Source organism: Aptenodytes forsteri, unplaced genomic scaffold, assembly GCF_000699145.1.
Source record: "Aptenodytes forsteri isolate BGI_AS27 unplaced genomic scaffold, ASM69914v1 Scaffold369, whole genome shotgun sequence".
NCBI classification, from domain to species: Eukaryota; Metazoa; Chordata; class Aves; order Sphenisciformes; family Spheniscidae; genus Aptenodytes; species Aptenodytes forsteri.
The window spans coordinates 212,441-235,364 of NW_008794965.1; the positions used below are offsets into that span (position 1 = coordinate 212,441).

Here is a 22,924-nt window from a genome sequence, read left to right on the forward strand (position 1 = left end):
CTCGGTGCACCCCTTCCGTGTAGAGCAAGGCTGGGGGGCCGCTCAGCGCAGGGGGGGCACGGGGCTTGTGTTTCCAAGAGGGAGCGGGCTGCGTGGGGGGGGGACGACGACGTGTGTGCTGCAGTCCCATGTGGGTCAGGGCTGGGGTGGCGAGGATAGGACGCCCGTGTGTGTTCGTGGGGTGGGTGCATGTACCTGTTCTGCATGGCACAGGCGCGGGGCTGTGATGTGCGGGAGGGGAGGGTGGCAGTGCACAGACCTACGCGTGAAAACGCAGTCTGGATTGGAGGGGATTTGCCGATTTGCTTGTAAAGCACAGACTTACTAGAGTTTAAATATGTTTTCAAGTAACCTGGAAAGCTCAGGCAGATGAGGAATGTGGGCTTTACACGTACTATAGACTTTTTCCATTCAATTGCAAAAAGGCTGTTACATTGGTGGGGGGCTCGCTTCCCTCCCCGCTTGTTTGCGAGAACCGTTTCTGTCGGGCTTCTTTGAAAAGGGGAGGATGTGGTGTTATGAACAAGCTGAAATGAATAAAGTAACATTCGAGACGAACAATACTGGCAGTGCCAGTGAGAGCTTTCCAAAACCCGTAACATTTTCCAGCTGCTCACTCTTAAAACATCAGGCTGGAGCTATAAAACTGCTAGCCACAGGTGGGTGAGAAGGAAGGGGGTTTCTGAGAAGGAGAGTGAGCCAGAACCACCCTAACCCAAGTAGTCACAGGCAGGCAGTGTCTATTAGTAGCGGCTAGTAGATCTGCCCGTGTTGGCTGCTAGCTTACTTACAGAGGGGGTTAGGAGTGTGTTTGTAAGTGGATCCTGGATTTATGGATAGACAGTGATTCTAAATTTCCACATGCACACGTACACATGATCTCCCTTCCCTCCAGCTAAGAAAAGTGGCTGGCCTTCGCTCTCGTGTGGCCCTGTGCACGGATAAATGACTCACTTTTGGAGGAGCGGGGAGCAGCATGGATCCCTGCACACGCTCTGAGCCTGGCAGCCTCTTGCCGGGGCTGAGCTGCTTGCGTCTGGGCAGGCTGGAAATGCCAGTCGCTGCTGGGACTTGCGGTGCTCATCCCAGGGGAGCAAAGAGCCCTCGACAAGGGGCTGGGGTAGAGGTGCTGGTGCTGCTCCGGGGGAACAATGGGGATGCGCTGGGGGTGTGGGGTCGGGGGGTCCCTGATGGGAGGGGGGAGATCCAGGGTGTTGGAGGGAGGATGAGCCTGCTCGCACTTTGCGGGGTCGGGGGGTCCCTGATGGGAGGGAGCAGGGAGATCCAGGGTGTTGGAGGGAGGATGAGCCTGCTCGCACTTTGCTGCTTCATGGAGAGAGCTCCTGCCCCATGTGGGCTGTTGGAGGCGGAGGAGCCTGCTCGGGGCCTCTGAACGGGGGCACTGGGGGGCTTATGGTAGTCCTTGGCATGGGTAGGGGATGTACTTTGTCTTCACGTGTTCGCCATCAGTGCTTGTCCCTCCTTCACCTATCTTTCCCCACTCAGAGTGAGCCAGAGCCCCACTGCTCTTTCCCCAGGGGGTGAGAGTGGAGGGGCTGGGGAGGGCTGTGCACACCCACCCCCCTGTGCATGCACACACATACATGCACACGCTCACTCCCCCAAACAGGAGACACCGCAGTCCTCCCCAAACCGTTCTGCTCCATCATGACTGTCCCAGTCCCTTCCCTCACCTCCACCTGCCGGAGTTGTCTCAACGCCACCGGGACCATCATCATGCCAAGCCTGTGAGAGCTGGGCTCAGGCCCTGCAGCTTGTTTCTCTGGTCAGCCCCAAGGCTGCTCTCCACAGGCCATGCAATGGCGATGCCAGGGGACTCCGGCTGCTTCCCAGCCTGTGGCCAGGCAGCTGAGCTGCAGTGACCTCAGCTTGCACAGGGAGAGCCGGGTCCTCTCGCTTCACTGAACACCTCCTCGCACCTGCAGCTCACGCCGGCCCATCTGTTCCATCCCGCTGACCCTCTGTCTCCACCTCAGCTCTGCACTGTGTGCCTGTGCCCTCCTCTCCTCCTGCTCTGCCATCTGCCACGTCCCCATGCCCTTAATCCCTGCCTCAACACACATCCCTGCTGTCTCTGCCCCTGTGGACCAAGTCCATCTGCTCCTGCCGGCAGCCTTGCCTTCAGCTGGAATAGCCTTGGCCTCCATCTGTCCCACCAGCTCTCCCGCATCCTTCCCACGCAGCCTTCCTCCTGGCCACCTCATCCTCAGCGCCTGGGTTTGCTGGTCGGCTCAGGAGAGGTCCTGTGCCTGGAGCTGGCTGGTACCCTGTGGCACCCAGCTGCAGGCACGATGGCAGGAGGGAAAAGGCTCCGCTCCTTGCACCACCCATCCAAGGGATCTGAAGAGGTTTCCAGCTTCCATCCGGCTTGGGACCTGGGTCGTGTCCCTGCCTCCATGGCGGAGGAAGCTGTGATGCTGCGGCCCAGCAGAGCAGCCAGCCTGCATCTCCTCTCCCTCTGCTGACTGTAGCATCACACTTGGTCTGAGTGTGACAGCACCCACAGCAAGGTCCGAAGGCTTTTGGGCTGGACCCGGCACTGGCAGCACTCCAGGAGCTGCAGGTGGACAGACCACCCCTGCCAGATGCTGCTGGAGCTATTTCTGGGATCCTATTCCCATAACTGGTGTTGCTGGTGGGGTTCTGCTTGTCCCCCCAGCCCCTCTCACCACCCAGGCCATGCTGTGCCGAGCACAGCCCAGCTCTGGTGACAACGTGGCCATGACCATGACAGCAGCAACCGCGCTCAGCATCTGGCCTTCTGCAATGCCGTGGCACTGCAGACCTGCTTGGGGGGGCTCTGGGTTTCTTGCAGACAGTGAAATGGCTCATGAAAAACCAGAAGGTGAGGGTGCTCAGCCTGTTTCCAGCACCAAGGCTGATTTCTCAGGCAGGGCTCAACTGCAGAGGGACCGCAGCTGGGGGAGGATGGGGCAGCCACCAGCTCGGAGGGACATTGTGGGCCAGGCACTGCCCGAGGCTGAGCGGAGAGCCTAGCACAGCCGAGGAGAGCAGAGCTGTGTTGAGGGTGCAGGGGTTTAGCTGCACCCTTTTAACCCAGAGGAGAGATGCCTGTATCCACCTGGACTGAGGAAAAGACATTGCTGGGGGGTGGCACCCTGGCACCTGGAGGGCAGCTAGCGGGGCTGGGAAGGGCTGGGCAGCGCTGGCTCCCGTGGAGGCTCTTGGAGCTGGTCAGGTGAAGGCAGGTGAAAGCCGGGGTGCCTGGGGACACCAGGAGCAGGAGCCAACTCAGCCAGCCCGGCCCGACCAGGAGTGCCTGCCTGCCCCTTGCTTGCGCATCCAGCAACAGGCTGGGCACTGGGGGACTTTGCTCCATCCCCGCTCCCTGCACTCCCCCAGGCCCCACTGCTGTCCCTGTCCCCAGTGGGTAGGGTGGGCGATGCCCCCTCCCCAGCAGCTGCACAAACTGGGGGGTCCCTCCAGCTCCTGCCCCCCCAGAGACCTTGCTGGCAGCGTTAAGCAGGGCAGGCAGACCTGCCCGGGGACTGGTTGAATAGCCGGGGTGCTGCTATCTGTTGGGGCAGGGGGTGACGGTGTCTCGCTGTGCTTCCCCCTAGGAGCTACTGTGCCTACGTGGTGCAGCGCAACGTGACGTGCACACTGCAGGACGGGGCCGAGAGCTACGTCAAGGCCGAGTACCACAAGTGCAGCTGGGGACCCAAGTGCCCGGGGAAAGTGCTGTGAGTACGGGGGATGCTGGGGCACAGTGCCCTTCCACTCCCAGCTTCAGGTCGCAGGTCTTCTTGGGTTCCTGAGCGCCCGTGCCACCCTTCCGACCATCAACCCGTGTTTTCCAGAGGGCAGTGAAAGGGGCTGAAGGGCTTTTCCTGGACGAGACAGTCAATGGCAGGGCAGCGGTGCTGGGAGGAGGCAAGGTGGGATCTGTCAGGAGGGAGAGGGAGCTCTATCCATCATCAGAAATAAATCAGGAAATCATGGGAAGCTGAGGGGGTGCATGTGCATGTGTGCAGGGAAGCATTTTGTCACAGACCTGCAACTTGGCAGAAAGATGGCAGCTAGGTGAGAGCCTGACCGAGAGGAGGAGGAAACGGAGCCTGTGGCTCAGGCCTTCCTGCCCCAGGAAAATATTTGCAAAACTTTGCCACCCCGTCAGTGCTGGAGGGAAACACCCCGCCGTGCCGCAGCCGGAGCCGCAGCCCGGGCAGGGTGGACACTGGGGCTTTGTGCTTCGCCACCCTCCACAGCCCCTGGCCAGGGATGCTGCTCCATGCAGAAATGCTGCTCTCCTGCATCCTCCCCTGGGCCGCCGAGAGTAACAGAGCCGAGCACCGAGGAAAACCGGGCTGAGAGGGGCTTTTGTCGGAGCCTGGCACCCGTCCTGTGGCACCAGCACGCAGCGCTGCAGCCAGCCGGGACTTGCCATGTGCTGGTGGTGCCACGGGCTCTGCAAGCAGCCTCTCCCAGCAGAGATGGGCCGTCGGACCTGCTCGCTGACTTGCTCTTTCCTTCTTCCCATCACAAGTGCTTTAGCAGCATTTGGGGACTTCAGGACATCCTGCAGCCTCTGGTACCTGTGGTGGAGATCCCCAAAGCCTCTCCCATCTCCATGGTGTCCACTGCTTGGCCCCTCCAGCCCTTCAAACAAAACCAGGGCAAAACCAGGGTGTTTTCTGAAAGCAGCTGGACCCGTAGCTGAACTTTCTGCACAGCCTCGGATGCTGCATCCATGCACAAGAGAGAAACATGGTTTTTTCCACGTGCTGGGGCCATCAGCTAATGTTTGTGCAGCTGCAATAAATACTTCCCCTTGCTGCCATTTGGAGCAGGGGGAGAAGGGTTCGGAGGTACCGAAGGGCTCCGGGCTCCTCTGTAGAGGCTGGCATGACACACAGAAGGTGCCCTGCCTTCTGGATGCCATCCTCATCCTCACTTCACCCCCTGACAGTGGCTGGGTGCAGCAGTCTCCTGCTGTGGTACATCCAGGCAGGTTTCTACACACTAAGACAGAAGGAAAGACCATAGAAACTCAGCAACGTCTGTTAGAGGAGTAACAACAAGAAGAGCTTGTTCTGACACTGTCCCGTGCCTTTGGGAAATTGCTGATGTTGAGAAATTTTGAAGTGATTCAAAGAACAGAGGATTTGGATTCGCTTTCTCCTCCTGCCCTGCGGTACACGTGGAGGTGGCTGTATTGCACCGGGAGTCACATGGAAGTGGCATTGCCTGGGGGCTGCAGCCAGGGCCGGGGGCACTGAGGACCTGGGCAGGGACACTGACGACAAGGGCTCGGCCCCATGTGCTGCCCTGAGCAACTGGATGGGTGCGAGCGCCTTATGCAGCCCCTCCGTACAGCACAGACGGTTCTGCCACCTCCTCCGAGACCTTCTGCTGAATGTGCTGGAGAAGAACAGGGGCCCAATTGTGTGTTTTGTTGAAAAACAACAAACTTCAGGATTTTCAGGCCCTGGAAAATTCAGATTGGAAATTTCCAAAAGGCAGGTTCAAAGCATTGGTGTTTCAGAGGTGGTGAGAAACACGCCGTCTTCAGCCCTGCGCAGCTCAGCTCGGTTGGTGGGGGGAGCACGGGTGCTGGCGGGGTCCTGTCCATCCCTGCCACCTCATGGGAAAGTGCCACAGAAGAGCAGGGAGCAGCTGAGTCCTCCCCGCTGGGCTGGTGGGGACCCCACGTAGAGCGAGAGCAGAGAGGGAGGTGTTAGTGTCCCACTGGGCAAGGAGGTGGGCTCGCACCCTTGTTTGCTGTGTATGGCGGGGATCGATGTTGTAGTGCTCAAATTGGTGGTGGAGAAACCTCCCAGGGCATCCCAGCTGGGGGCAGGAGGAGACGTAAGGAGCCATCCCTCTGTGCATACCGCACAGCATCGCCCCGGTAAACCTCGCCAGGGCTCTGCTGCCCCACTGCCAAAGCTCCCGCTTGCAAGGCCAGCCCAAGCCACTTAGGCTTCCCATCAAACTGATGCCCTCCACACATAGAGAAAATACCTTTCCAAAGGTATTTTAACCCTCCTGGAGGCTTCAGGACAGGATTACAGATCAGAAGAGGATTTTTTACCCCACTAGGAAATTCTCTAGATCGATTCAAAGTGCAAAACACCCACAAGCAGCCCAGACCCCTCTTGGAAGTGATCTGAGCTTGCAGGGGTTCTGGAATCACTTCCATCATTTCATCTTGTGTTCTCCTGGGCCAAAAGTTGCCAAACTGTGTGGCATCTGTCACAGTGGTCATCTATCGGGCCAGAGACCAAAGCAATACACTTACAGCAGCTTTTCTAAACTAACAACAGGAATCCCAGGTTAAAAAAAAAAAAATCCGACAAAAAATCCTCTCCAGAAACCACAGATACATAAATAATGGCTCTGCTCAGATAGTCCCTCCTCACCCCTGGGCTGTTTGTCAGGCTTGTCTAGTTGTGTTACTAACTCATTGGGGAGAACTCTTCTCTCACCATGTGCTGTCACACCTGCACCTCGTGGTCCAGTCCTGGAGAGGGTGGGCACATGTTTTTGGAGTGCTGGTTAATGAGCTGTGTCCCTGGACAGGCACTGTAATGCTACACTGAGCTGTGGTGCAGCAAGAACTCTTGGAGGAGGTGGGTCATGGTCTGCAGGTGCAGCACATGGGTCTCAGCCAGGCTTTCCCATGTGCCCGGATTTCCCACACCCAACAGGACCCATGACCCCGCTCTTCTCTATTGCTTGACGTTGAGGTTGCTTCTCTAAACTGTCTTCTCTCTTCCTCCCCTCTCCTGGAAAGGTACCGCACCTTCTTCAGACCCAAATACAAGATTGGATACAAGACAGTGACCGAGCTGGCCTGGAGGTGCTGCCCAGGCTTCATGGGAGAAGGGTGCCATGACAACCCGACCGACCAACCCGGCCTTCTGCCCCGACATCCCAGCCCTAAAATGCCTCCAGGGCAAAAGATGTTTCCAATCCCCAGACTTCCTCCCTATCCCAAAAGCCACCCTGACCTGTTTCCAGGACCAAAGAAGAATCAGTATGGTGAGATCTCGCTCCTGCTTCACATCCCCAGGTTACCACACCGCCGTCATGCTCTCAAACCTGTTCTGTCTGTTCCAGCACACGGCATGAATTTAGCAAACCTTCGGTGGGTGACGTGCTTGCTGATCAGAGACTGGACATTTGAGTGCTTTGAGGATCACTTGCTTTTTTAATCTAGTTTCTTTCAAAACGTGCCCACTTGCTTTTTTAATCTAGTTTCTTTCAAAATGTGCCGCTTCAAAATTGCCTTTCCTCATTGCTTTAAAGCATTTTTCCATTAATTTGGGGGTCGATAGAGTGTGTCTCAAGAGGAAGTTCCCCGGGGTTTTCTCATCACCTGCTGTTGAACTTGGGAGCAGAGGGCTTGATCCCAAGAAGAAAGAGGGTTTCCTGATCAGCTTAGGAAGAGATTTAGGGGAAAGGAGGAAGGGTGGGCCAATATTTTGCTGAAATGGCAGTAAGACGGAGGCAGGAGCTAATGTTAGTTAGTATGGAAAAGGACTCAAATCTAGAAGATAGCCAAGGAGGGAAGTTAAAGGAGCACTGGCCCTGACTGTGCCCTCTCTATTTCTTTCCCTGTGCAGGCAGGAAGCTGCCCGGCCTCTTCGGGGACCGCCTGGATCGGCTGGAGGAGGAGGTGAGGCGCCTTTCCCAGTCCTACGACAGCCTGCACACCATGGTGAGCGGCCTGGGGGACCGCCTGCGGCTGGCAATCCAGGAGGACACCACCAAGATGATCGGCTCCCTGATGAACAGCCCGGGCACACCTGACTCGACGGTGGGCTTTGGCATCATTCCTGATGGCCTGGTGGATGTGGCTGACAAAGCCGACATCGCCACGTACCCTCCCGTGGGGGAGATCCTGACCAAAGTGACGGAGGTGAGCGACGTGCTGAAAACCAAGGCAGATTTGCTGCACGAGGTTCGCGGCATGGTCCTGGACCACGACGGGCAGATCAAGCATCTGCTGGAGTCAGCCCGGCCCTCGCCACTCACGTCCATCGACCTGCTGGAGGAGTACGTGGACACGCGGCTGAGCAACCTGCGTGGAGAGCTGCTCGATGGCTTCGAGAAGAAGCTGGGGAAGATCCAGACCACGTGCGATTTCCGGATCCAAGAGGTGCGGCAGCAATGCGAGGAGGAGAAAGCTGCCAACCTGCGGCTGCAGCAGACACTGGACGGGAAGGAGCTAGAGATCAAGAAAGAGATCTCCCAGCTGGAGACCCAGATCCAAGGGCTGACGGTGGTGGAAAGCTGCTGCAGCAACCTGGACTACCTCACCGATCGCATGAACATCCTCGAGAAAGGCCTTCACAGCATCTCTGAGTCCCAGAAGAATTTGCACTCACGGCTGGATGGAGAAATCTCCACTGTCACCCTAGGGAACCTTTTTGAAGGGCGCTTTGAGGACCTGGAAGCCAGACTCAATGCTACAGAGAGAGAAACAGGGAGCTGCTGCTCCGGTATAGAGGACAGCATGAGAGGCACGGTGGTAGCAGAGGTGGATGGCATGAGGACTGCCTTTGAAGATAAAATGCAGACCCTGGAGGACAGGTTCATGACCATAGTGGGGGAGCTGAACAATGTCAGTTCTCCTGTGGGCATGGACGGAGCGGTGGTGCCCGTGCTGGAGGGGGAGCTCGCCAGCATGAGGAAACGGACGGATGAGACGCTGGAGGTGTTGCAGAATCGCCTCATCACGCTGGAGAGCACTTGTTCCCTGGGCTGCACCTCCGCCTCCAAAGATGTGGAGACCTTCCGGACAGAGATCGAAGACTGTCAGAACAAGAACCAGGACCTGCTCCTCCGGATGGACAGCAACTACGACCTCCTGCGCAAGCTGAACGCCACCATCCTGGAGATCCAGCGGCGAATCGAGGAGGAAGCATCGGGGGCTTTGCAAGGGGAGATCACCTTGCTAAAGATCAACCTGAACACCGTGAGCAAGTCTCTGACAGGGCTCAAGGACTCCGTCTCCCAGTACTCGGACACCGTGACTCACGTCAACTCCTCACTGGATGAGCACGAGCGGAAGATCGAGGATGAGGTCCACTCCATCCAGGAGAAGGTCAACGACCAAGGCTCCCAGCTCTTCTTCAGCAACCGGCGTGTCCTGAACCTCAAGGGAGACTTGGAGCGACTCAAAGCCAGGATCGTCAGCGACCTGAGCTCCTGCAAGAGCGTAGCCCGTGACCTGCAGCAGGAGATTGCTCACTTTGATGACCGGGTGGCCCGGGTGGAGAGCGTCTGCGGCAGGCTGGGTGCTGTCACGGGGAGCCTGGACGGCATCAGGGACGAACTGGAGAAACACACGGGCAGTCTGTGGGACTACATGGACCACATGAACGGGACCCTGGCTGCCCATTCTCAGGAAATAACGGGACTGAAGGACAACCTGCTTGACTGCCAAGCCAAGGTCTCCGAGCTGGCGGAGCAGGTCGGCCACTTGGAAGAGCAGGTGGAGGGGAAGCAGCATTAGCCACGCCGCCACGCGCTTCTTCCTCCTCCTCCCCGTGAAGGACGGGATTAACTTATATCACACAGACTCGCTCCAATGTGACAACAGTTCTTGGGATAATTTTTTTAATGAAAAGATAAATTAAAAGCTGCTACAAACCCTTTTTTTTTTTTTTAAATCTTGTCGGCCCCACTTTTCCATAACTCTGCCGTTACAGTACTCGCCTCCCGACACTCAGCAGCTGTCCCGACCCTGGTGCAGCAGGGTCACTGCCTCCTGGCCGGGGGCGTTGCTTTGGCTCCCGGGCTAACGACCCCAGAAGGACAACTCAGGAGGCAGCTGGAGGCAGGAACGTTGGTTTTTTTTTTTCATTTTATTTTTGTGGATTTATCGCTTCTTGAAGAATAAAACCCTGTAGTTGTCAGTTGAGGAATAGAGTTTCTCTGACCTAAAGACCACCTGCGTCTTAATCCAGGGACTGAGCAGAGCCAGGGCTCCTTACAGGGAACAAAACTCACCACAAGAATTGTGGATTTCAAAGAACACCCGTATTCGCACGTCCCCCTGGAAACTGCCTTCCCCTCTCCGAGACGGCAGCCCTCCTCGTGTACGGTAAATCCATTTATACTGCTCACTCCTTCATGCAAACGCACATGCCTTACGGAGCATATGAGGATATGCATTAGGAAAACACACATACGCATATATATATATGTGGTATGTGTATACGTATTTTTGAACAATCCACTGTCATGGTGCTCATCCGATTGCAAAGTTTCCTCTTGCTGCCCCCACGTCCCTTGCCGTGTTTTGAAGAACCACACCGAGCAGCTAAAAACCTCTGCAGCAGCACTTGGGGGAGGGCCCCGCGATCCCTCGGGGCTGCCGTGCTTTGCAATCCCACTTTGCTGTGCTCTCTGGTTAAACCTGGGACTGACGTGAAGGGTTATGGAAAACTTGTGTCTTCCCCAAAGAGACGTGTGTCCATAGGTCTCCGCAGAGACCAAGATGGGCATGGAGCAGTCCTGTCCTCCAGCTCTAGTTCTCTCCTGTTTTATTGCTTAAACTGTGAACGTGGTTTCCCTCATCTCGTCCCGGGGCAGGAGAGCTGCAGCTGCTCCAGGGTGCGAGCGTGAGGCTTTCCCTGTCTGGCAGCGCGGGAGCAGGAGCCTGCGTCCTCCTTGTGTTCTTCTGAGCCCACTGGGATGCCAACAGCCCCGGGGACATGCACCAACATGGAGCCCCAGGGAGGAGGGAGGCAGGGCACTTTTGAGAAGACCTCTCGAGACCTCACGAAAACTGAAGTGATTTACCCAAGGTCACTCTGGTTTCCCACGAACAGGCAGGCTGGAAAAGGTCGTACATGTTCCTGAGCAACTCCAGCCTTGCCCTTTGGAGCAGGTGCCTGGACTGTGCGGTGGTTGCACACAAACCCCACCTCTCCCAGGGAGCCCAGCACGGGTGTCCTCCGCTGCTCAGCCAACAGGGACTTCGTTACCAGAAAGGATGAAGAGGAAATTAAAGAGCCTCCATCTGACCAGCTCTGGCACTTTATAGCAGAGGAACATATTTTTCTATCAGCTCGGCGTTGCAGCTCATGGACCCTTCCACACCAGCTAGCCTTCAGCTCCCACCCGGTGCCCATCACCCTCACCAGGCTGCCCCTGCTCTTCTGCGCCACGATTCCCCCCCTGGTCCCCCCTGCCCCACAAAGGAGCAGCTCTGTGCTCCGACCAGCACAAAGCAGCAGCAACTCCCAGCAGAGATGCATCTGGGCGCCTTTTCTCCTCCATAAAAACTGGATGAGCTCCCTGAAACAGATGCTTCCAGGCTGGGGAGGACCACAGGGATCACCGAGTCCAGTGCACCGCGTCATGTTACCCTGATGCGTAAAAGCTCTTTCCCCTGCCAGAGGAGCGTGGGCCATCAGCTGTACGAGCAGGGAGAGGGGACCTGGCCTCCCACCACTCGCTTGCCCCCGGGGGCTCGCAGGCTGCTGGATGCTCACAGCACCAGAATCCACTCTTGCTCCTCTGGGCTTTGCTGATTTGGAGCTGCGCTGCAGCTGCTGAGACACTTGTCCAGCTGAGAAGCAACCTCCAGCTGCCTTTGGGCATCCTGCAAAACCTGCTCTTAGACAACAAAACCTATTTTTTTTTCCCCAGCCCAAGGAAGGAGTCTCAAGCTAACCCTTGGCATTTTGCAATGGGCCAGGGGAGCCCTCGCCCCACAGGAGCATCCTGCCCGAGCCCCCTCCCCATCCCCTCACAACAGGGAGAAAAAAGGCTGCAGCAACCAAAGAGAAAAACTAAGCCAAGGGCCAGGCTCACCCCTTCCCAGGCCAGGGCTGGGTTAGAAAGCAGCTGAACAGCAACAGCTTCCTCCAGCACAGAGGGAGCTAGGACTGGCCGTAACAAAACCAGGACAAGGAAGAAGTCTGACCTTCCAGAAAATGGTGCTATGTTTGGACTATTCCTGACTAGTCACTTGAAGATAGGGACAGTTTCTATTTCAGTTCTCAGCTATTCGTGTTTAAAAAGTGAAAGGAACTTTGTATAAAATAGGGCATTTTTTTTTTTTTTTTGCTTGCAGAGAGGGAAGGAGATGGTGCCCGCGTGCTTGTCCTTGCACAGGCAGCTTTCCAAGGCAGTTGATAACTGATCCTGTTAAAAGGCTGCGTTTTATTGTTTCTAAAACCTTGTACATTTGTTCAGATTTTAAAAGCAAAAAAAGTGTTTGTACTGGAAAGGAAAAAAATAAAGTATTTCTTGCTGAGGTTTCCAGGATCAAGATGACTTGTGTGGCTTTCAGAAAAGCAGAGCTAGAGTTAAAGCACAGAGGCAGGCACACTAGAAGGAGATGATTTACACTTGCACACAGTGGTCAGGGAAGGAGAAGCTGGATGGCAGACTGGAGCCCAGCAGTGCTCCCGCCTGTTTTATTTTATATAGTTACAGCCGAGAGCTCCCAGAGCAGGGGCACCAGGCTGCTGGCAACCAGGTTTCAGAGAAGTCCCCCACCCAGCGTGGGGACAGGCTGGTTGAGTCCCAGCCCAACCCTGCTTTAGGACAGCTGAGCTTTCCTTCAACGCTCCAATACAGGGGCACAGGAATAAGCTCCTGCCCTGGCACAAGACTGTGGCAGGCTGCCAGCATGGGAGAGATTCACCCCCACGCACACATACATAAAGCCAGGGTTTGCTTCCTGCATTAAATCAATTTCGCAACCCTTACCTGAAGGTAGGAGAAAAAAAATAATTGAAATAAAAGTCCTTTTTAGTGCAGCTGCTCCACAGGCTGAGGAAGCTGTAGGTCCTGCTCCCATCTCTACCAAGACCAGATGCCCTTGGCAGGGCCCTTCAGCAGGATAAACCCAACCACGTTTGTAAAAGGACATGAAGCCTGGCTCCCGCTTCCATGCACAGGGCTACAGTGGACAAGAGGCAGCCTGGATTAAGGATTTACTAGTTATTGCTATTTTTTACTAGTTATTGCTATTAGTGAAGAACACTCAAAACCCCAACAGCTTCCATCCACCTTAACGAGATGTTAAGCCACAGGACAGCTTCGCTCCACCAGCTACCAAACTGCAGGTAGCCAGACTGTCTGGGAACACTGGTCATACTGGAGGTAGAGATAGCTAAGCCAGGGGCTCATCAATAAATAAGACAGTGATCCACCACCACCTATAAAAAAGAGCCAGGCTTTAAAAGGTGTTAATAACATTAAGAAGAGACTTTACAGGAATTTTAGTTTAGTAAATGGAGTTTTTATAGAGTCAGAGCTCCCTCTCACACCCCCCCTTTGGCCCCCTGAAAAGGGGTGTTTCTAGTGCAGAACACAACCCATATTAGAAGTGCAAAATGCCTGAGCAGCAAACAGGGAGGAAGAGACGCATCTGGAGCATCCAGTCCTGGCAGAGGACACACAGGAGAGCCCTGGGTCAGGTCTCCACAGGTAATGGGGTCAGGAGAAGGCATCCAGATCAACAGCAGGCAGTGGAGGTCTCCAGTAGGCAAAGTGGCTGTACTCTGGACACACCAGAGCAAGGCTCCCACTCTGTCCCAGGGGAGGGAAGATAAGCTCCACTAGCTCCGACAGCCGCCCGTACCTATGGGGGTAAGAAAGAAGTTGCATTGGGGTCACTGAGGTTTTGTTTGCTTTTCCACCCCATGAGATGCTTCTCTGGGTTAAAGCCAGGTTAATCCAAAGGTGTTGAGGAACAAGCAGGTCGCTTACGTTGACTTGTGGTTCTTCGTGAGCTCCTGGATCAGCTCTCCCCTGGGGTTGACCGTGAATATGCGGCTCTCTGGCAGGCCCACTTGCTTGTAAGCGTAGACATCCTGCCCAAGGAAGGCCAGCAAGGCATGAGAGCTGCAGGAAGGCACCACCACCCCCCCAGCCTGAGCCCTCCCTCCTCCCCAGGAGACCCGCTCACATTGGCTCTGTTCCCAAAGGCCGCATAGAAGGGCAGCTTCGTGGCAAACAGGTTTTGGATGTCCATCAAGCAGGCAATCTTGAATACCTCTGGCTTCTTCTCAATCACCTCCCTGCAGCACAAGACACATGCAGAGAGCAGAGGTCAGAGTGACATCAGCTGGCCAGGGTTGTGGGCAGCCAGGCTGTCCAGGGCTCAAAGAAGTGATTTGAAGGGCAAGAGAGGTTTTGTGCATCAGGAGCTTCACCATGAAGATCCAGGGAGGACAGGCAGTTCCCCTGCTGCCTCCCATGAAAGGCATCCTTGCACCAAGGAGGCCAGAAGCAGTTTAAGGCTGCGACATCCCTCAGCGTCGAGCTGAGGGAAAGGGGGGTGCCATCCCCAGGGACACAGGAGGTGCAGGGCTGGGGAGGAGGAGAAGACGCAGTACCTGTGGAAGGCAGAGAAGAGGCTGCTGGGGGCAAGCAGGATGGGGCCCTTGGGGAGGGCACAGCCTTGCTCCTTGACCCATTTGAGGTAGCCTTTGGTGATGTGCGCCATGCCTATTGCTCTGGCTGAGCAATAGAGGAACTTGTAGCCGTTCCTAGAGAAAGCACAGGGAACCCCTCCGAGCTGTGCCCTGGACAAGGCATCCTCCTGCTCCTGTTCACCCCTTCAGCAAGCAAGGTGGCTTCACAAACAACGTCACTCACTTACCCAGGCACCCAGGCTAAAACCGATCCCCATCTGCCTCGCTGCTGGGGAGTGGCACTGGAGGGGGACCCCATACCACCCTCCAGGCCCTTCCCAGCAGCCGCATGCCCATCCTGGCTGCAAAGCACCCTTTGCTGCTTGGTACCCGTGCACCCAGACGGGACCCCCAGGCCAGCACCTTTATTGCACCAGGCTGCGTGTGGCTTGCAGGGAGCTGGACACAGCCCCTGCAGACCCTCAAGCAGCCCGCACGGCTGGATAGGCACCTCGGGCAGAGTGGGTATGGTGCTCTTGCGGAATCAGAGGTGGCAGGAGGCAGCCGAGGTGTCAGCGAGAGCAGCCCCAGCCTCGCAGCAGCGCACCCGCAGCCCCCCGGGGAGCGGGAGCCCCGTGTTCCCCCCCCCCCGGGGCCGGGACGAGCCATCCGCGAGCCCACAGTGCCTCTTAGTGGCCACAGGTGCCAGGGACGGAGCTGAAGGCCGGGCTCCGCGGGGACCCACTGCCAGACTCTGCTGGGTGCGGGGACAGCATCGCACCTCGGGGCGGGTCGGTCCCCTGGGGGCACGGGAAGCGGTAGCTGGACGCCCAGAGGGGCAACCGGCACCGATCCACGGGGCCGAGAGTGCCGGCTGGACCCCTGTGCCACTGCTGCGCAGCAACCCAAAAGGTATAGGTTGTGCCTGTGGCCTCTCAGGTGTAATCTTGTATGATCTCATCTCCTTCAGTGCTCAGCTACATCTCCCCAGCAAAGCCTCCACCGACACACGCTCCTCCCAGGGAGCGTAACACAAGCATCTGCTCCCAGGGGAGGCCCCCTGCTTTCACCCCCCAATGTCATCCAGACACCACAGCAAGCATCAGTCATCACTGACGGCAGAAAATTAGGCTATTTTGGCCAGCATCCGTAAGGAGCCCTGACTCTGGCTCCCACTCAGCCTCTCCTCCATCATCCTCCCACTTCCCCTTGGCCTCAGTTGATCCAATACCTACAGATGGATTTTGTGGAAGAGTTTAGCAATCCCACAATGAGTCCAGTCTTTTCCCAGATGTGGCAGGATGTGCCCAAGAGCATCTGACCTAGAAGGAGAGGAGACCAGGTTAGGCTGATCCAGCCTGGTGGGTATCCGGAAGATGACGTGGTTTGTGGTCCCTCCTAGCTGCTTACGCAAGCTTTGAAAGGACACTGTGCCCTAACAGGGGGGGAGCAGGGATGTGGGGTGGGAGAAAGGCCCTTTACTTGGTGATGGTGCCGTCAATGTCCGAGATCACCACCTTGTCATCCCAGTTCCACAGGTAGATGGTGGCCTCACAGCGGCATGTGCCCTGGTACTGAGTCGTCACGCTGAATGCCACCTCGTTGGGGCCATCCTGCAGATTCAGTCTTCCCTGCGGCAGAGGGGGAACAAAGGTGGTACACCAGCACTGATTCACACCAGTCCAAGGCTTGCCAGAGGCCAGACTGCCACCTGGCCAGACCAGAGACCCCAAGCCTCTACAGGGTGGCCACCCGGGGCAAAATACTCGGATGCCCTATAAAAACATTAGGTCAGGAATAGAGAAATCCCTGTTTAAAGGGTTGTCTCACACCTACACACACAAGCAGGCACTGAAGGAGGAGGAATAAGGTACATACGATTTGTTCGGAGGAGAGCCGCAAGGATTTCTTGTAGGTTGGCTGAGATTTCTGCGCAGGGGCATCCACTGCTAACACGTCCCTGGGGCGCAGGGGCTCATCGTCACTGGATGACACCTCCTCCTCCTGCCTATACAAGAAAGGGAAGAGCACCTTGGCTTTACTCTGCAGACCACGGCTTTCCCCATGAGCAGCAGGGGATATCTGGAGGGGACCCAGGACAACCCATCCACCAGGAAGCAGCCATGGAGGAGCTTGGCTGGATCGGGGTCAGCCAGAGCCTTAACAGAGCTTTCTGCCCTCATACATTAGGTAGACTTGGGAATAAATGGTCATTTAGGAGGAGAAGAGATCATGCATAGACTCCTAAAGGCAACCTGGGAGGGAGACACTCACCTCTGCCGAGCAGAGTCATGCTGCAGCATCCCCACGTTGGCTTTCCCCGGCCTCGACTGCTGCAGGCAGAGAGTGGCGTCATTAGCACCTCAGTGCCACGGGCAGGAGCAGGGGCTGCTTTGCTTTACTGCCACTCGGAGCAGCGATACCAGAAAAGAGGTGGCAATGCACCCCCCCGCCTTTATGATGACATTGGCCCATGGAAGAGGAACCATAACCTGGCGCTGTGGCGGGGCAGGGAGACCAGCAAGCACACGTGGTGCCTGGGCTGTGGCATGAGGGGCACAAGGTCCACTTTACTGCATTACCAGTTGTTGGTAATGTTGGTTAATGCTGCTCGGGCATCAACAGACCTGAGGAGACAGCAACAGCCTTCAGAAGTCAACTTGCCACCAGGTCCCTCTGGCCGCTCTCATACTCAGCGTCAGGCCATCCCCAGGACCCTGCTACTCTCCTATCCCCACCCCTGCCAGCCACCAGAATGACTCCTATGCCCTGGGGACACGGTTGTCACAGCCGCCATTGCAAACACCTCCTCCGCTGGGAATTCTCTCCTCCTCCAGGAGAACCACCACCTGCTGCCTTTCTTGGGCATCTTCTCCTTCACCAGTCGGTCAATAGTGCCCTGTGAACGTGGCAGAACATGAGATGAAGTCAGTCCTCAGCCCAGGGAGGCTCAGCTGCCAACAGGCTAAGGAGACCCTTGTCCAGGCAGGGTTTCCTTTGCAAAATTATTCACAGGATAAGATGCGCGACTCCTGCCACATTGTGAGCTGAGATGGTTTTGGGGTGCAGGGTACAGTGACTTGTTCCCTTCATGCAGCTTGGGAAAAAAAAATAAAAAAAAGATCTGGATGCCTTATTCCATACAATCCCAGCCGGGTCTACAGAGCCCTCGAGCAGGCTCATGCAGTCCCAAATCCTCCAGGCTGCCAGGGCCGCTAGCTCTGGGCCAGCCTTGCACTGATACAACCATCAGAGCAGGAGATTTTTTGACAAGGAAATCTCTCTCTCCAAGCATCAACGGTACGCAGGTATCTAAAAGCCACCCTGAGGTACCTCTGGGGGAAAGGACAGACCTCAGAGTTTGCGGGCTGGAATGATGTTCAGCTCTGCCCCAGACTGCCCACAAAGCCCCAGATGGGCAGCTTGGCCTCTTGCAGCTCCACTGTGCTCTTCAAGCCCTGCTGAGAAGCATGGCCAGTAAATGCGTTGTGCCACTGACCTCAGGAATGTTCCTCTGGAAAGCCTGCAGAGACAGGACCATGGGAGCAGCCACTGCCCAGTTGTAATACCTGGAAGAAGCAAGAGGGATGGGAACATCACCACTCCTGGAGCGAGGGCTGTTTCCAGATCACCATCCTGCAGCATGGCCAGAAGGTCCCCTCCCACAACTACTGCAGTATAATCATTGTCTGGGATGGACTCATACTCCTACAGGAGTGTTTCTGTAGGGACAAAGGGGCCACACTGGTCATCTTGGGATGAAGCAGCAGGAAGAGCAGGCCACTCACTTCTTGTTGATCAGTATCACCAGGTTTGGGTCATCGATGAGTCCTGGATTCTCGGCAAACTGCTGGTAGGAGACCATGTGCTCCATGAACTTCTCTGGTGGGACAGAGGCTGTGTCATGCCACTGGTGTATATAATGGATTTCAGGACAGCAGATTCCCTCTTCCCTCCCACCTACCGCAAGAGATCTGCCTGCTGCCCCCCAGGCCTCCGCACAGCGACAGGGCAATCGTGGGCATCGAATCAGAGTCGGAGTCCATGGGGCTGTCGGCAGGCAAGTCGGATGGCAGCTGGACACACAAAGAATTGCTGAGGTCTGCCACAGGCTTTGAACTCTGCTCTGTGTCACTACCAGCAAGAGAAGAAACAGTGGCAGCATCAGGCAATAGCTTTAGACATACCTCCATCCTTTGCTGTAAGGGAATTGCTCAAGAAGGTCTGAGCTTGGCCAGCTGGGGCAACCCATACCTCCTGGGGAAATAGAGAGCCACCTGCTCCTCATCCAGGTTGGAGAGGTCTTCCAGGTAAACATCACTGGGACCCAAGTGAGGACTTCTTTTGGTGGATCCTCAATGCACAGACAGAAGGGAGAGAGCTTAGCTGAATCACCTTTTCCAACCATCTCAGTATCTATCGAGAAAGCTAACAGCGTTTTCCTCTATCATATTTGTACATCATATAAAGAGGGCATCTATTTTCCTACTTGAAAAGCTGCCTTAAACCAACAGCAACAGAAGTACCTCAAGACACCTGCACTGGCATGAGACCGCTTGCTAAGAGGACACAAAGGACAGGCCAGAGTCCTGACTATGTTCTATGACAATCTGAAGGTGCTATTTGAAGTTAGCGCCATGCAAGATAACACTTTGTGACCTCCCTCTTTGTACAATGAGGAATCCCAAGTGTCTCTTCTTCAGGAAGACCATTTTGTTCCAAATTTATGCCGGCTGGAAGAGTAAGATTTGTGTTATTACCTGTCCTAACCAAAGTCCTTAAGTACACTGTCAAGGGAGACAGATATATGCTGCTTCTCTGTGTGATTTTCCACCTGAGTTGGCATGCTCAGCATGAAGACATAAATCAGGCCAGGTGCTGCCAGACACTTCAAGTGAAGGTATGGTCTACACTGCTGAGAAATCTTCTAAGCATGCAAAAGCAGAGGCATCCAAGGATGGACTTCAGGAAATGTAAGGCAAGAAAGCCTTCCTGGGGATCTGGGTGGTCACTGAAAGGAGGAAACCTGAGGAATGTCTCTTCAAAGCAAAGGAGCTGGTAGCACACGGAGAGGGCAAAGCAAATATGTCACACCTTGAATACCCATGACAGTCATGAAGGAGTTACACTGAATGAACAACCCAGCCCCCCACCCAAGTCAGATACATCTGCAGGCCCAAACACCGCTTCCAGCAGCGCCAGTCACCCACTCACCTTGTCTCCTCTGGCTTTCCAGCTGGGGCTCAGGGCCCTCCGAGCCCACCTGCCTCAGAGCAGCGGCTCCCTCAGAGGGCTCCACATCTGGCTGAACCTCTGGCACAACATTCTCACCCCCATCCTGTTTCTCTTGTGGGGCTGAGGAGGCCTCCAACAAGCTCTCTGCCCCCACAGCCCTGGGGACGTCCTTCAGCCTGGGGAGGCCGTTCCCATCGTGGGAACAAGGTGCACCCTGATGTCCCACTGGGCCTGGACCTTCTTCCAGACCTTCAGAGGTGGCAACAAGATGGGTTGCCTCATCCACTGGGATTGGTGTCACAGAGACAGTAGTTGCTGCAGTAGCGAAGGTCTTTGTGGACTTGACTGGTTCAACTCGTTCCGATTTATTCACCTCAAAGAGAGCAGAAGAACAGGTTTGAGGATGGGAAATTGCCCAAAGCATCAGGCAGAAGAGGACAACTCCTCTAAGGCTGCCTGGCCACAGCCTCCTCCAGTTTAGCAGCTGGTGGGAAGGGGGTGTCTGAAAGGCCTGCAGAGAGAAGAGCAAGAGCAGGGACTCACCTGAGGGAGCCTTCCCCAGGTCCACTGCACATGGGATTCAGCCCCTAGAGCAAAACCCTCCTGTGATCTGATCTCCAGCTCAGAATCACTTTTGGGAGAAGATGGATGGTTCATGGTGGGGCTACAAGAAAAGAAGGGAATGTGGGACCTCATCTACCCTACAGCCCCATGCTTTTCTATCACTGCAAGGACATTTAGGGCCAAGAACACTGTAGGGTTGGTTTCCCATAGGGTCAGTTCTGCCCCATAAGACTATCACTTACTATGGGAAGCTGGGGTCCAAGGAAGCAAAGTCCTATGCCACCAGCTGTCCAGAAGCAGCTCAGCAGCAGAGGCAGGAGAGCCCTGTGCACGCAGGCTTCTTGCATCTGTGACCATGGCCAGAAGTGTCCCTCATTGGCTCCAAGCTTTCCTCCAGCCACACCATATCAAGCCAGGAAAACCTGCTCTCCTGACATCCCCAAATCCCTTTTCCTTACCACCTTCCCAGCCACAAGGCACATCCCCTGCTCTCACTAAAGCCCAGCCTTGGCTCTGCCCGTTACCTGTCCACAGAGGCCAGCTCCCCGTCAGAGTAAGGGTGCACCTCTGGGGACTGCAATGACCCGGTTTCTTCTCGGGGGAGATCAGTGAAGGAGAAATACACTGAATCACTGCAAAGGAGGAAAGAGGTCAGTTATGATACTCTCGGGCACCAGCCTCCTCTCCTGGAAAGCTGGCAATACCAAACTTGACCATTTCCACGGGCTTTCTACTCCACAGGAGGCTGGAGTCCAACTCGAAACACTATCCCCATGTTTCAGTACTGCTGGGCATCACCGAGCAAACCTACAGGCTCGACCCACCCACCGTATCACCCTGCCCAGGCCAAGCCACTCACCTGGGGGCTGGCAGCTTGCATGGCTCCTCCGCGGACATCTTGCTTTTGGTCTCCTTGCAGCCTTCCAACTCAGAGTCCAACACCTCCTTCCGCTTGGGCTTCCTCCTGCGCCGTCTCCTCTTGCGCAGGGTCCCTTCAGCACTGGAGGCCTCCTGCCCATGAGAGGACTGAGCGGCATCCTCTGGGCTCTCCGCCCTGGGGATGGGGGACGTGCAGAGGCGGGAGGGGATGCTGCCCTGCAACAGGGATGGAAGAGCCCATCAGCTCCAGCCCCCTCTTTTCCAGCCTGGCAGCTTATGGCTCTTGTCTGTGCAACATACGCCACCAGCACAACCAACACCGAGCCCTCAGCTTGGGGGTGGTTTTGTGGCTAGGCCCAAAAGGAAAGATTTTGTACATGCAACACGTGAGTAAAGAAAAAAACCATCCAAAACCAGGGTTATCCAGCCACAAGCTAAAGACATCTTTAACGTGGGCAAGGAGAGGCGGGCAGGAGATGGCACCACAAGACCAGAATTACAAAGGCTGCAAAATGGGATTCGGCTCTAGAGCCCTCTCCCTGCTCTCAAACCCAGCCCAAGCTAGCAGCAACCACAAGTCAGCCCGGGTGAGAGCTGCCAAGATTTCTGGAAGCCACAACTAGTCTCATCCCGCTTCCCAGTAGAGCGGGCAGCCTGCCACAGCATCTGGCTCACTCTCATCCTCGTCACAAGATCCCCCAAGAGGCCAAGCTCCAAGATATCTGCCTGGCTGGCCAGCAGCCATGCCCAGAGAGGAAGGACAGCCTGGTGCAGATGTTTGGTCTAATGCTTCCACAGGGCGCTCCACTGCCCAGATCCTCCACACTGGTTACAAGGTCCTTTGAGTAGGAACCTTTCCGGACACACAAAACATCAGAGGGAATAACGGAGTCACCCTGGGGAAGAAGAGCTGTCCAAACCTGGTCCTTTCACCTCAAGTCTGCACTTCCAGGTGGTCACAGCAGGACACAGACCAGCAGCACCTCTTCATCACCAACCTCATTTTCCTCTGTCTCCTGGACGAAGAAGGCCTCTCCATTGTCACCCAGCTTCATGTGCAGGTCCACAGGCTCCCCATTGATTTCAATGTCAACCTGGCAAGGGGCAGAAGAAGCCTGTCCATCTGAACCCACTCACCCGTCAGCGTACAGGAAGGCACTTCCCCAGGGAGGGGACGGCTTGGGGTTGCTCGCAGGGCTGACAGCCACCCAGCCTTTGAGGCAAGGGACCTCTCCCAGTTTTCCTGGGAAGCACAGTCCTCCCTGGAAGAGGATGGGTTCCATTTGGGGCATCCCCTCCAAAAATTGGCAAGCACCCCTTTCAGCAGGTGGGGTTATGGAAGATTTTAGGTCTGGAGACACCAGAGAGGAAGCACAGTCCCAGGGCAGGCACCACTTACCACCTTCTCCTTGGAGCGCAGCACACCCAGCTTCCCAAAACGCACGTGAAACGGGGAGCACTGGAAGGAGTTATCGGGCTGCCTCACCACAACCACATCGATGCAGCCTGTCAGGGTGGCAGGGTTCAGACCCCGGTACAGCTCCTTCACCGTGACGAAGACGGTCTCAGCAAGCTGCCCCACGTAGTTCATTGTTTGAGACTGCAAGTGAGAGACAGGAATAGACTCAGGTGGGGAAAAAGGGCTCCAGCAGCTAAATGCTGTGTGAGTTTACTCTAGGAGAGTCATTTCACAGCTGCAAACACAGCCCCATCATGGGGACAAGTAAGCCTCTAGGGAAACTGAGGCAAACACGTGAAGGGCCTTGATGGAGATCAGCCAGGGCCTCTGTGAGCACCAGAAAACAGGACAGAAGTCAGAGCACTCATTATTGCATCCAGCTTGGAGGAGAGAGACCTTTGCCATTGGGATGCACCAT

At 55.8% G+C, this 22,924-nt stretch overlaps 2 protein-coding genes across 2 annotated transcripts; one reads left to right on the forward strand and one right to left on the reverse strand.

The window, feature by feature from the left end:
* The first annotated feature begins 1,668 nt into the window (after positions 1–1,668).
* Positions 1,669–9,505, forward strand: EMILIN3 (elastin microfibril interfacer 3). Its single transcript, XM_009275541.1, has 4 exons — positions 1,669–1,748; positions 3,603–3,725; positions 6,779–7,026; positions 7,611–9,505. Exons 1-4 carry the CDS (start codon positions 1,669–1,671, stop codon positions 9,503–9,505), a joined length of 2,346 nt encoding a protein of 781 aa, XP_009273816.1.
* Positions 9,506–13,287: 3,782 nt separating this feature from the next.
* On the reverse strand, positions 13,288–22,668 carry LPIN3 (lipin 3). The gene is made up of 19 exons (XM_019471072.1): positions 22,447–22,668; positions 22,046–22,141; positions 21,028–21,263; positions 20,693–20,800; positions 20,148–20,268; positions 19,584–19,977; positions 18,624–18,723; positions 18,334–18,503; positions 18,158–18,251; positions 17,869–17,938; positions 17,176–17,268; positions 16,644–16,702; positions 16,248–16,377; positions 15,852–16,000; positions 15,605–15,691; positions 14,352–14,504; positions 13,922–14,033; positions 13,723–13,826; positions 13,288–13,594 (listed from the first exon to the last, which is right to left on the reverse strand). Exons 1-19 carry the CDS (start codon positions 22,636–22,638, stop codon positions 13,450–13,452), a joined length of 2,613 nt encoding a protein of 870 aa, XP_019326617.1. The 5' UTR covers positions 22,639–22,668; the 3' UTR covers positions 13,288–13,449.
* Between the last annotated feature and the right edge of the window lie 256 nt (positions 22,669–22,924).

Coding starts and splice junctions, on each gene's coding strand:
- EMILIN3 (XM_009275541.1), top strand. CDS start 1,669: ATGACTGTCCCAGTCCCTTCCCTCACCTCCACCTGCCGGAGTTGTCTC. Junction 1,749..3,602: donor ACCATCATCATGCCAAGCCT/GTGAGAGCTGGG, acceptor GCTTCCCCCTAG/GAGCTACTGTGCCTACGTGG. Junction 3,726..6,778: donor AAGTGCCCGGGGAAAGTGCT/GTGAGTACGGGG, acceptor TCTCCTGGAAAG/GTACCGCACCTTCTTCAGAC.
- LPIN3 (XM_019471072.1), bottom strand. CDS start 22,638: ATGAACTACGTGGGGCAGCTTGCTGAGACCGTCTTCGTCACGGTGAAG. Junction 16,378..16,643: donor CATGACTCTGCTCGGCAGAG/GTGAGTGTCTCC, acceptor TTTCTTGTATAG/GCAGGAGGAGGAGGTGTCAT. Junction 13,595..13,722: donor ACGAAGAACCACAAGTCAAC/GTAAGCGACCTG, acceptor TTACCCCCATAG/GTACGGGCGGCTGTCGGAGC.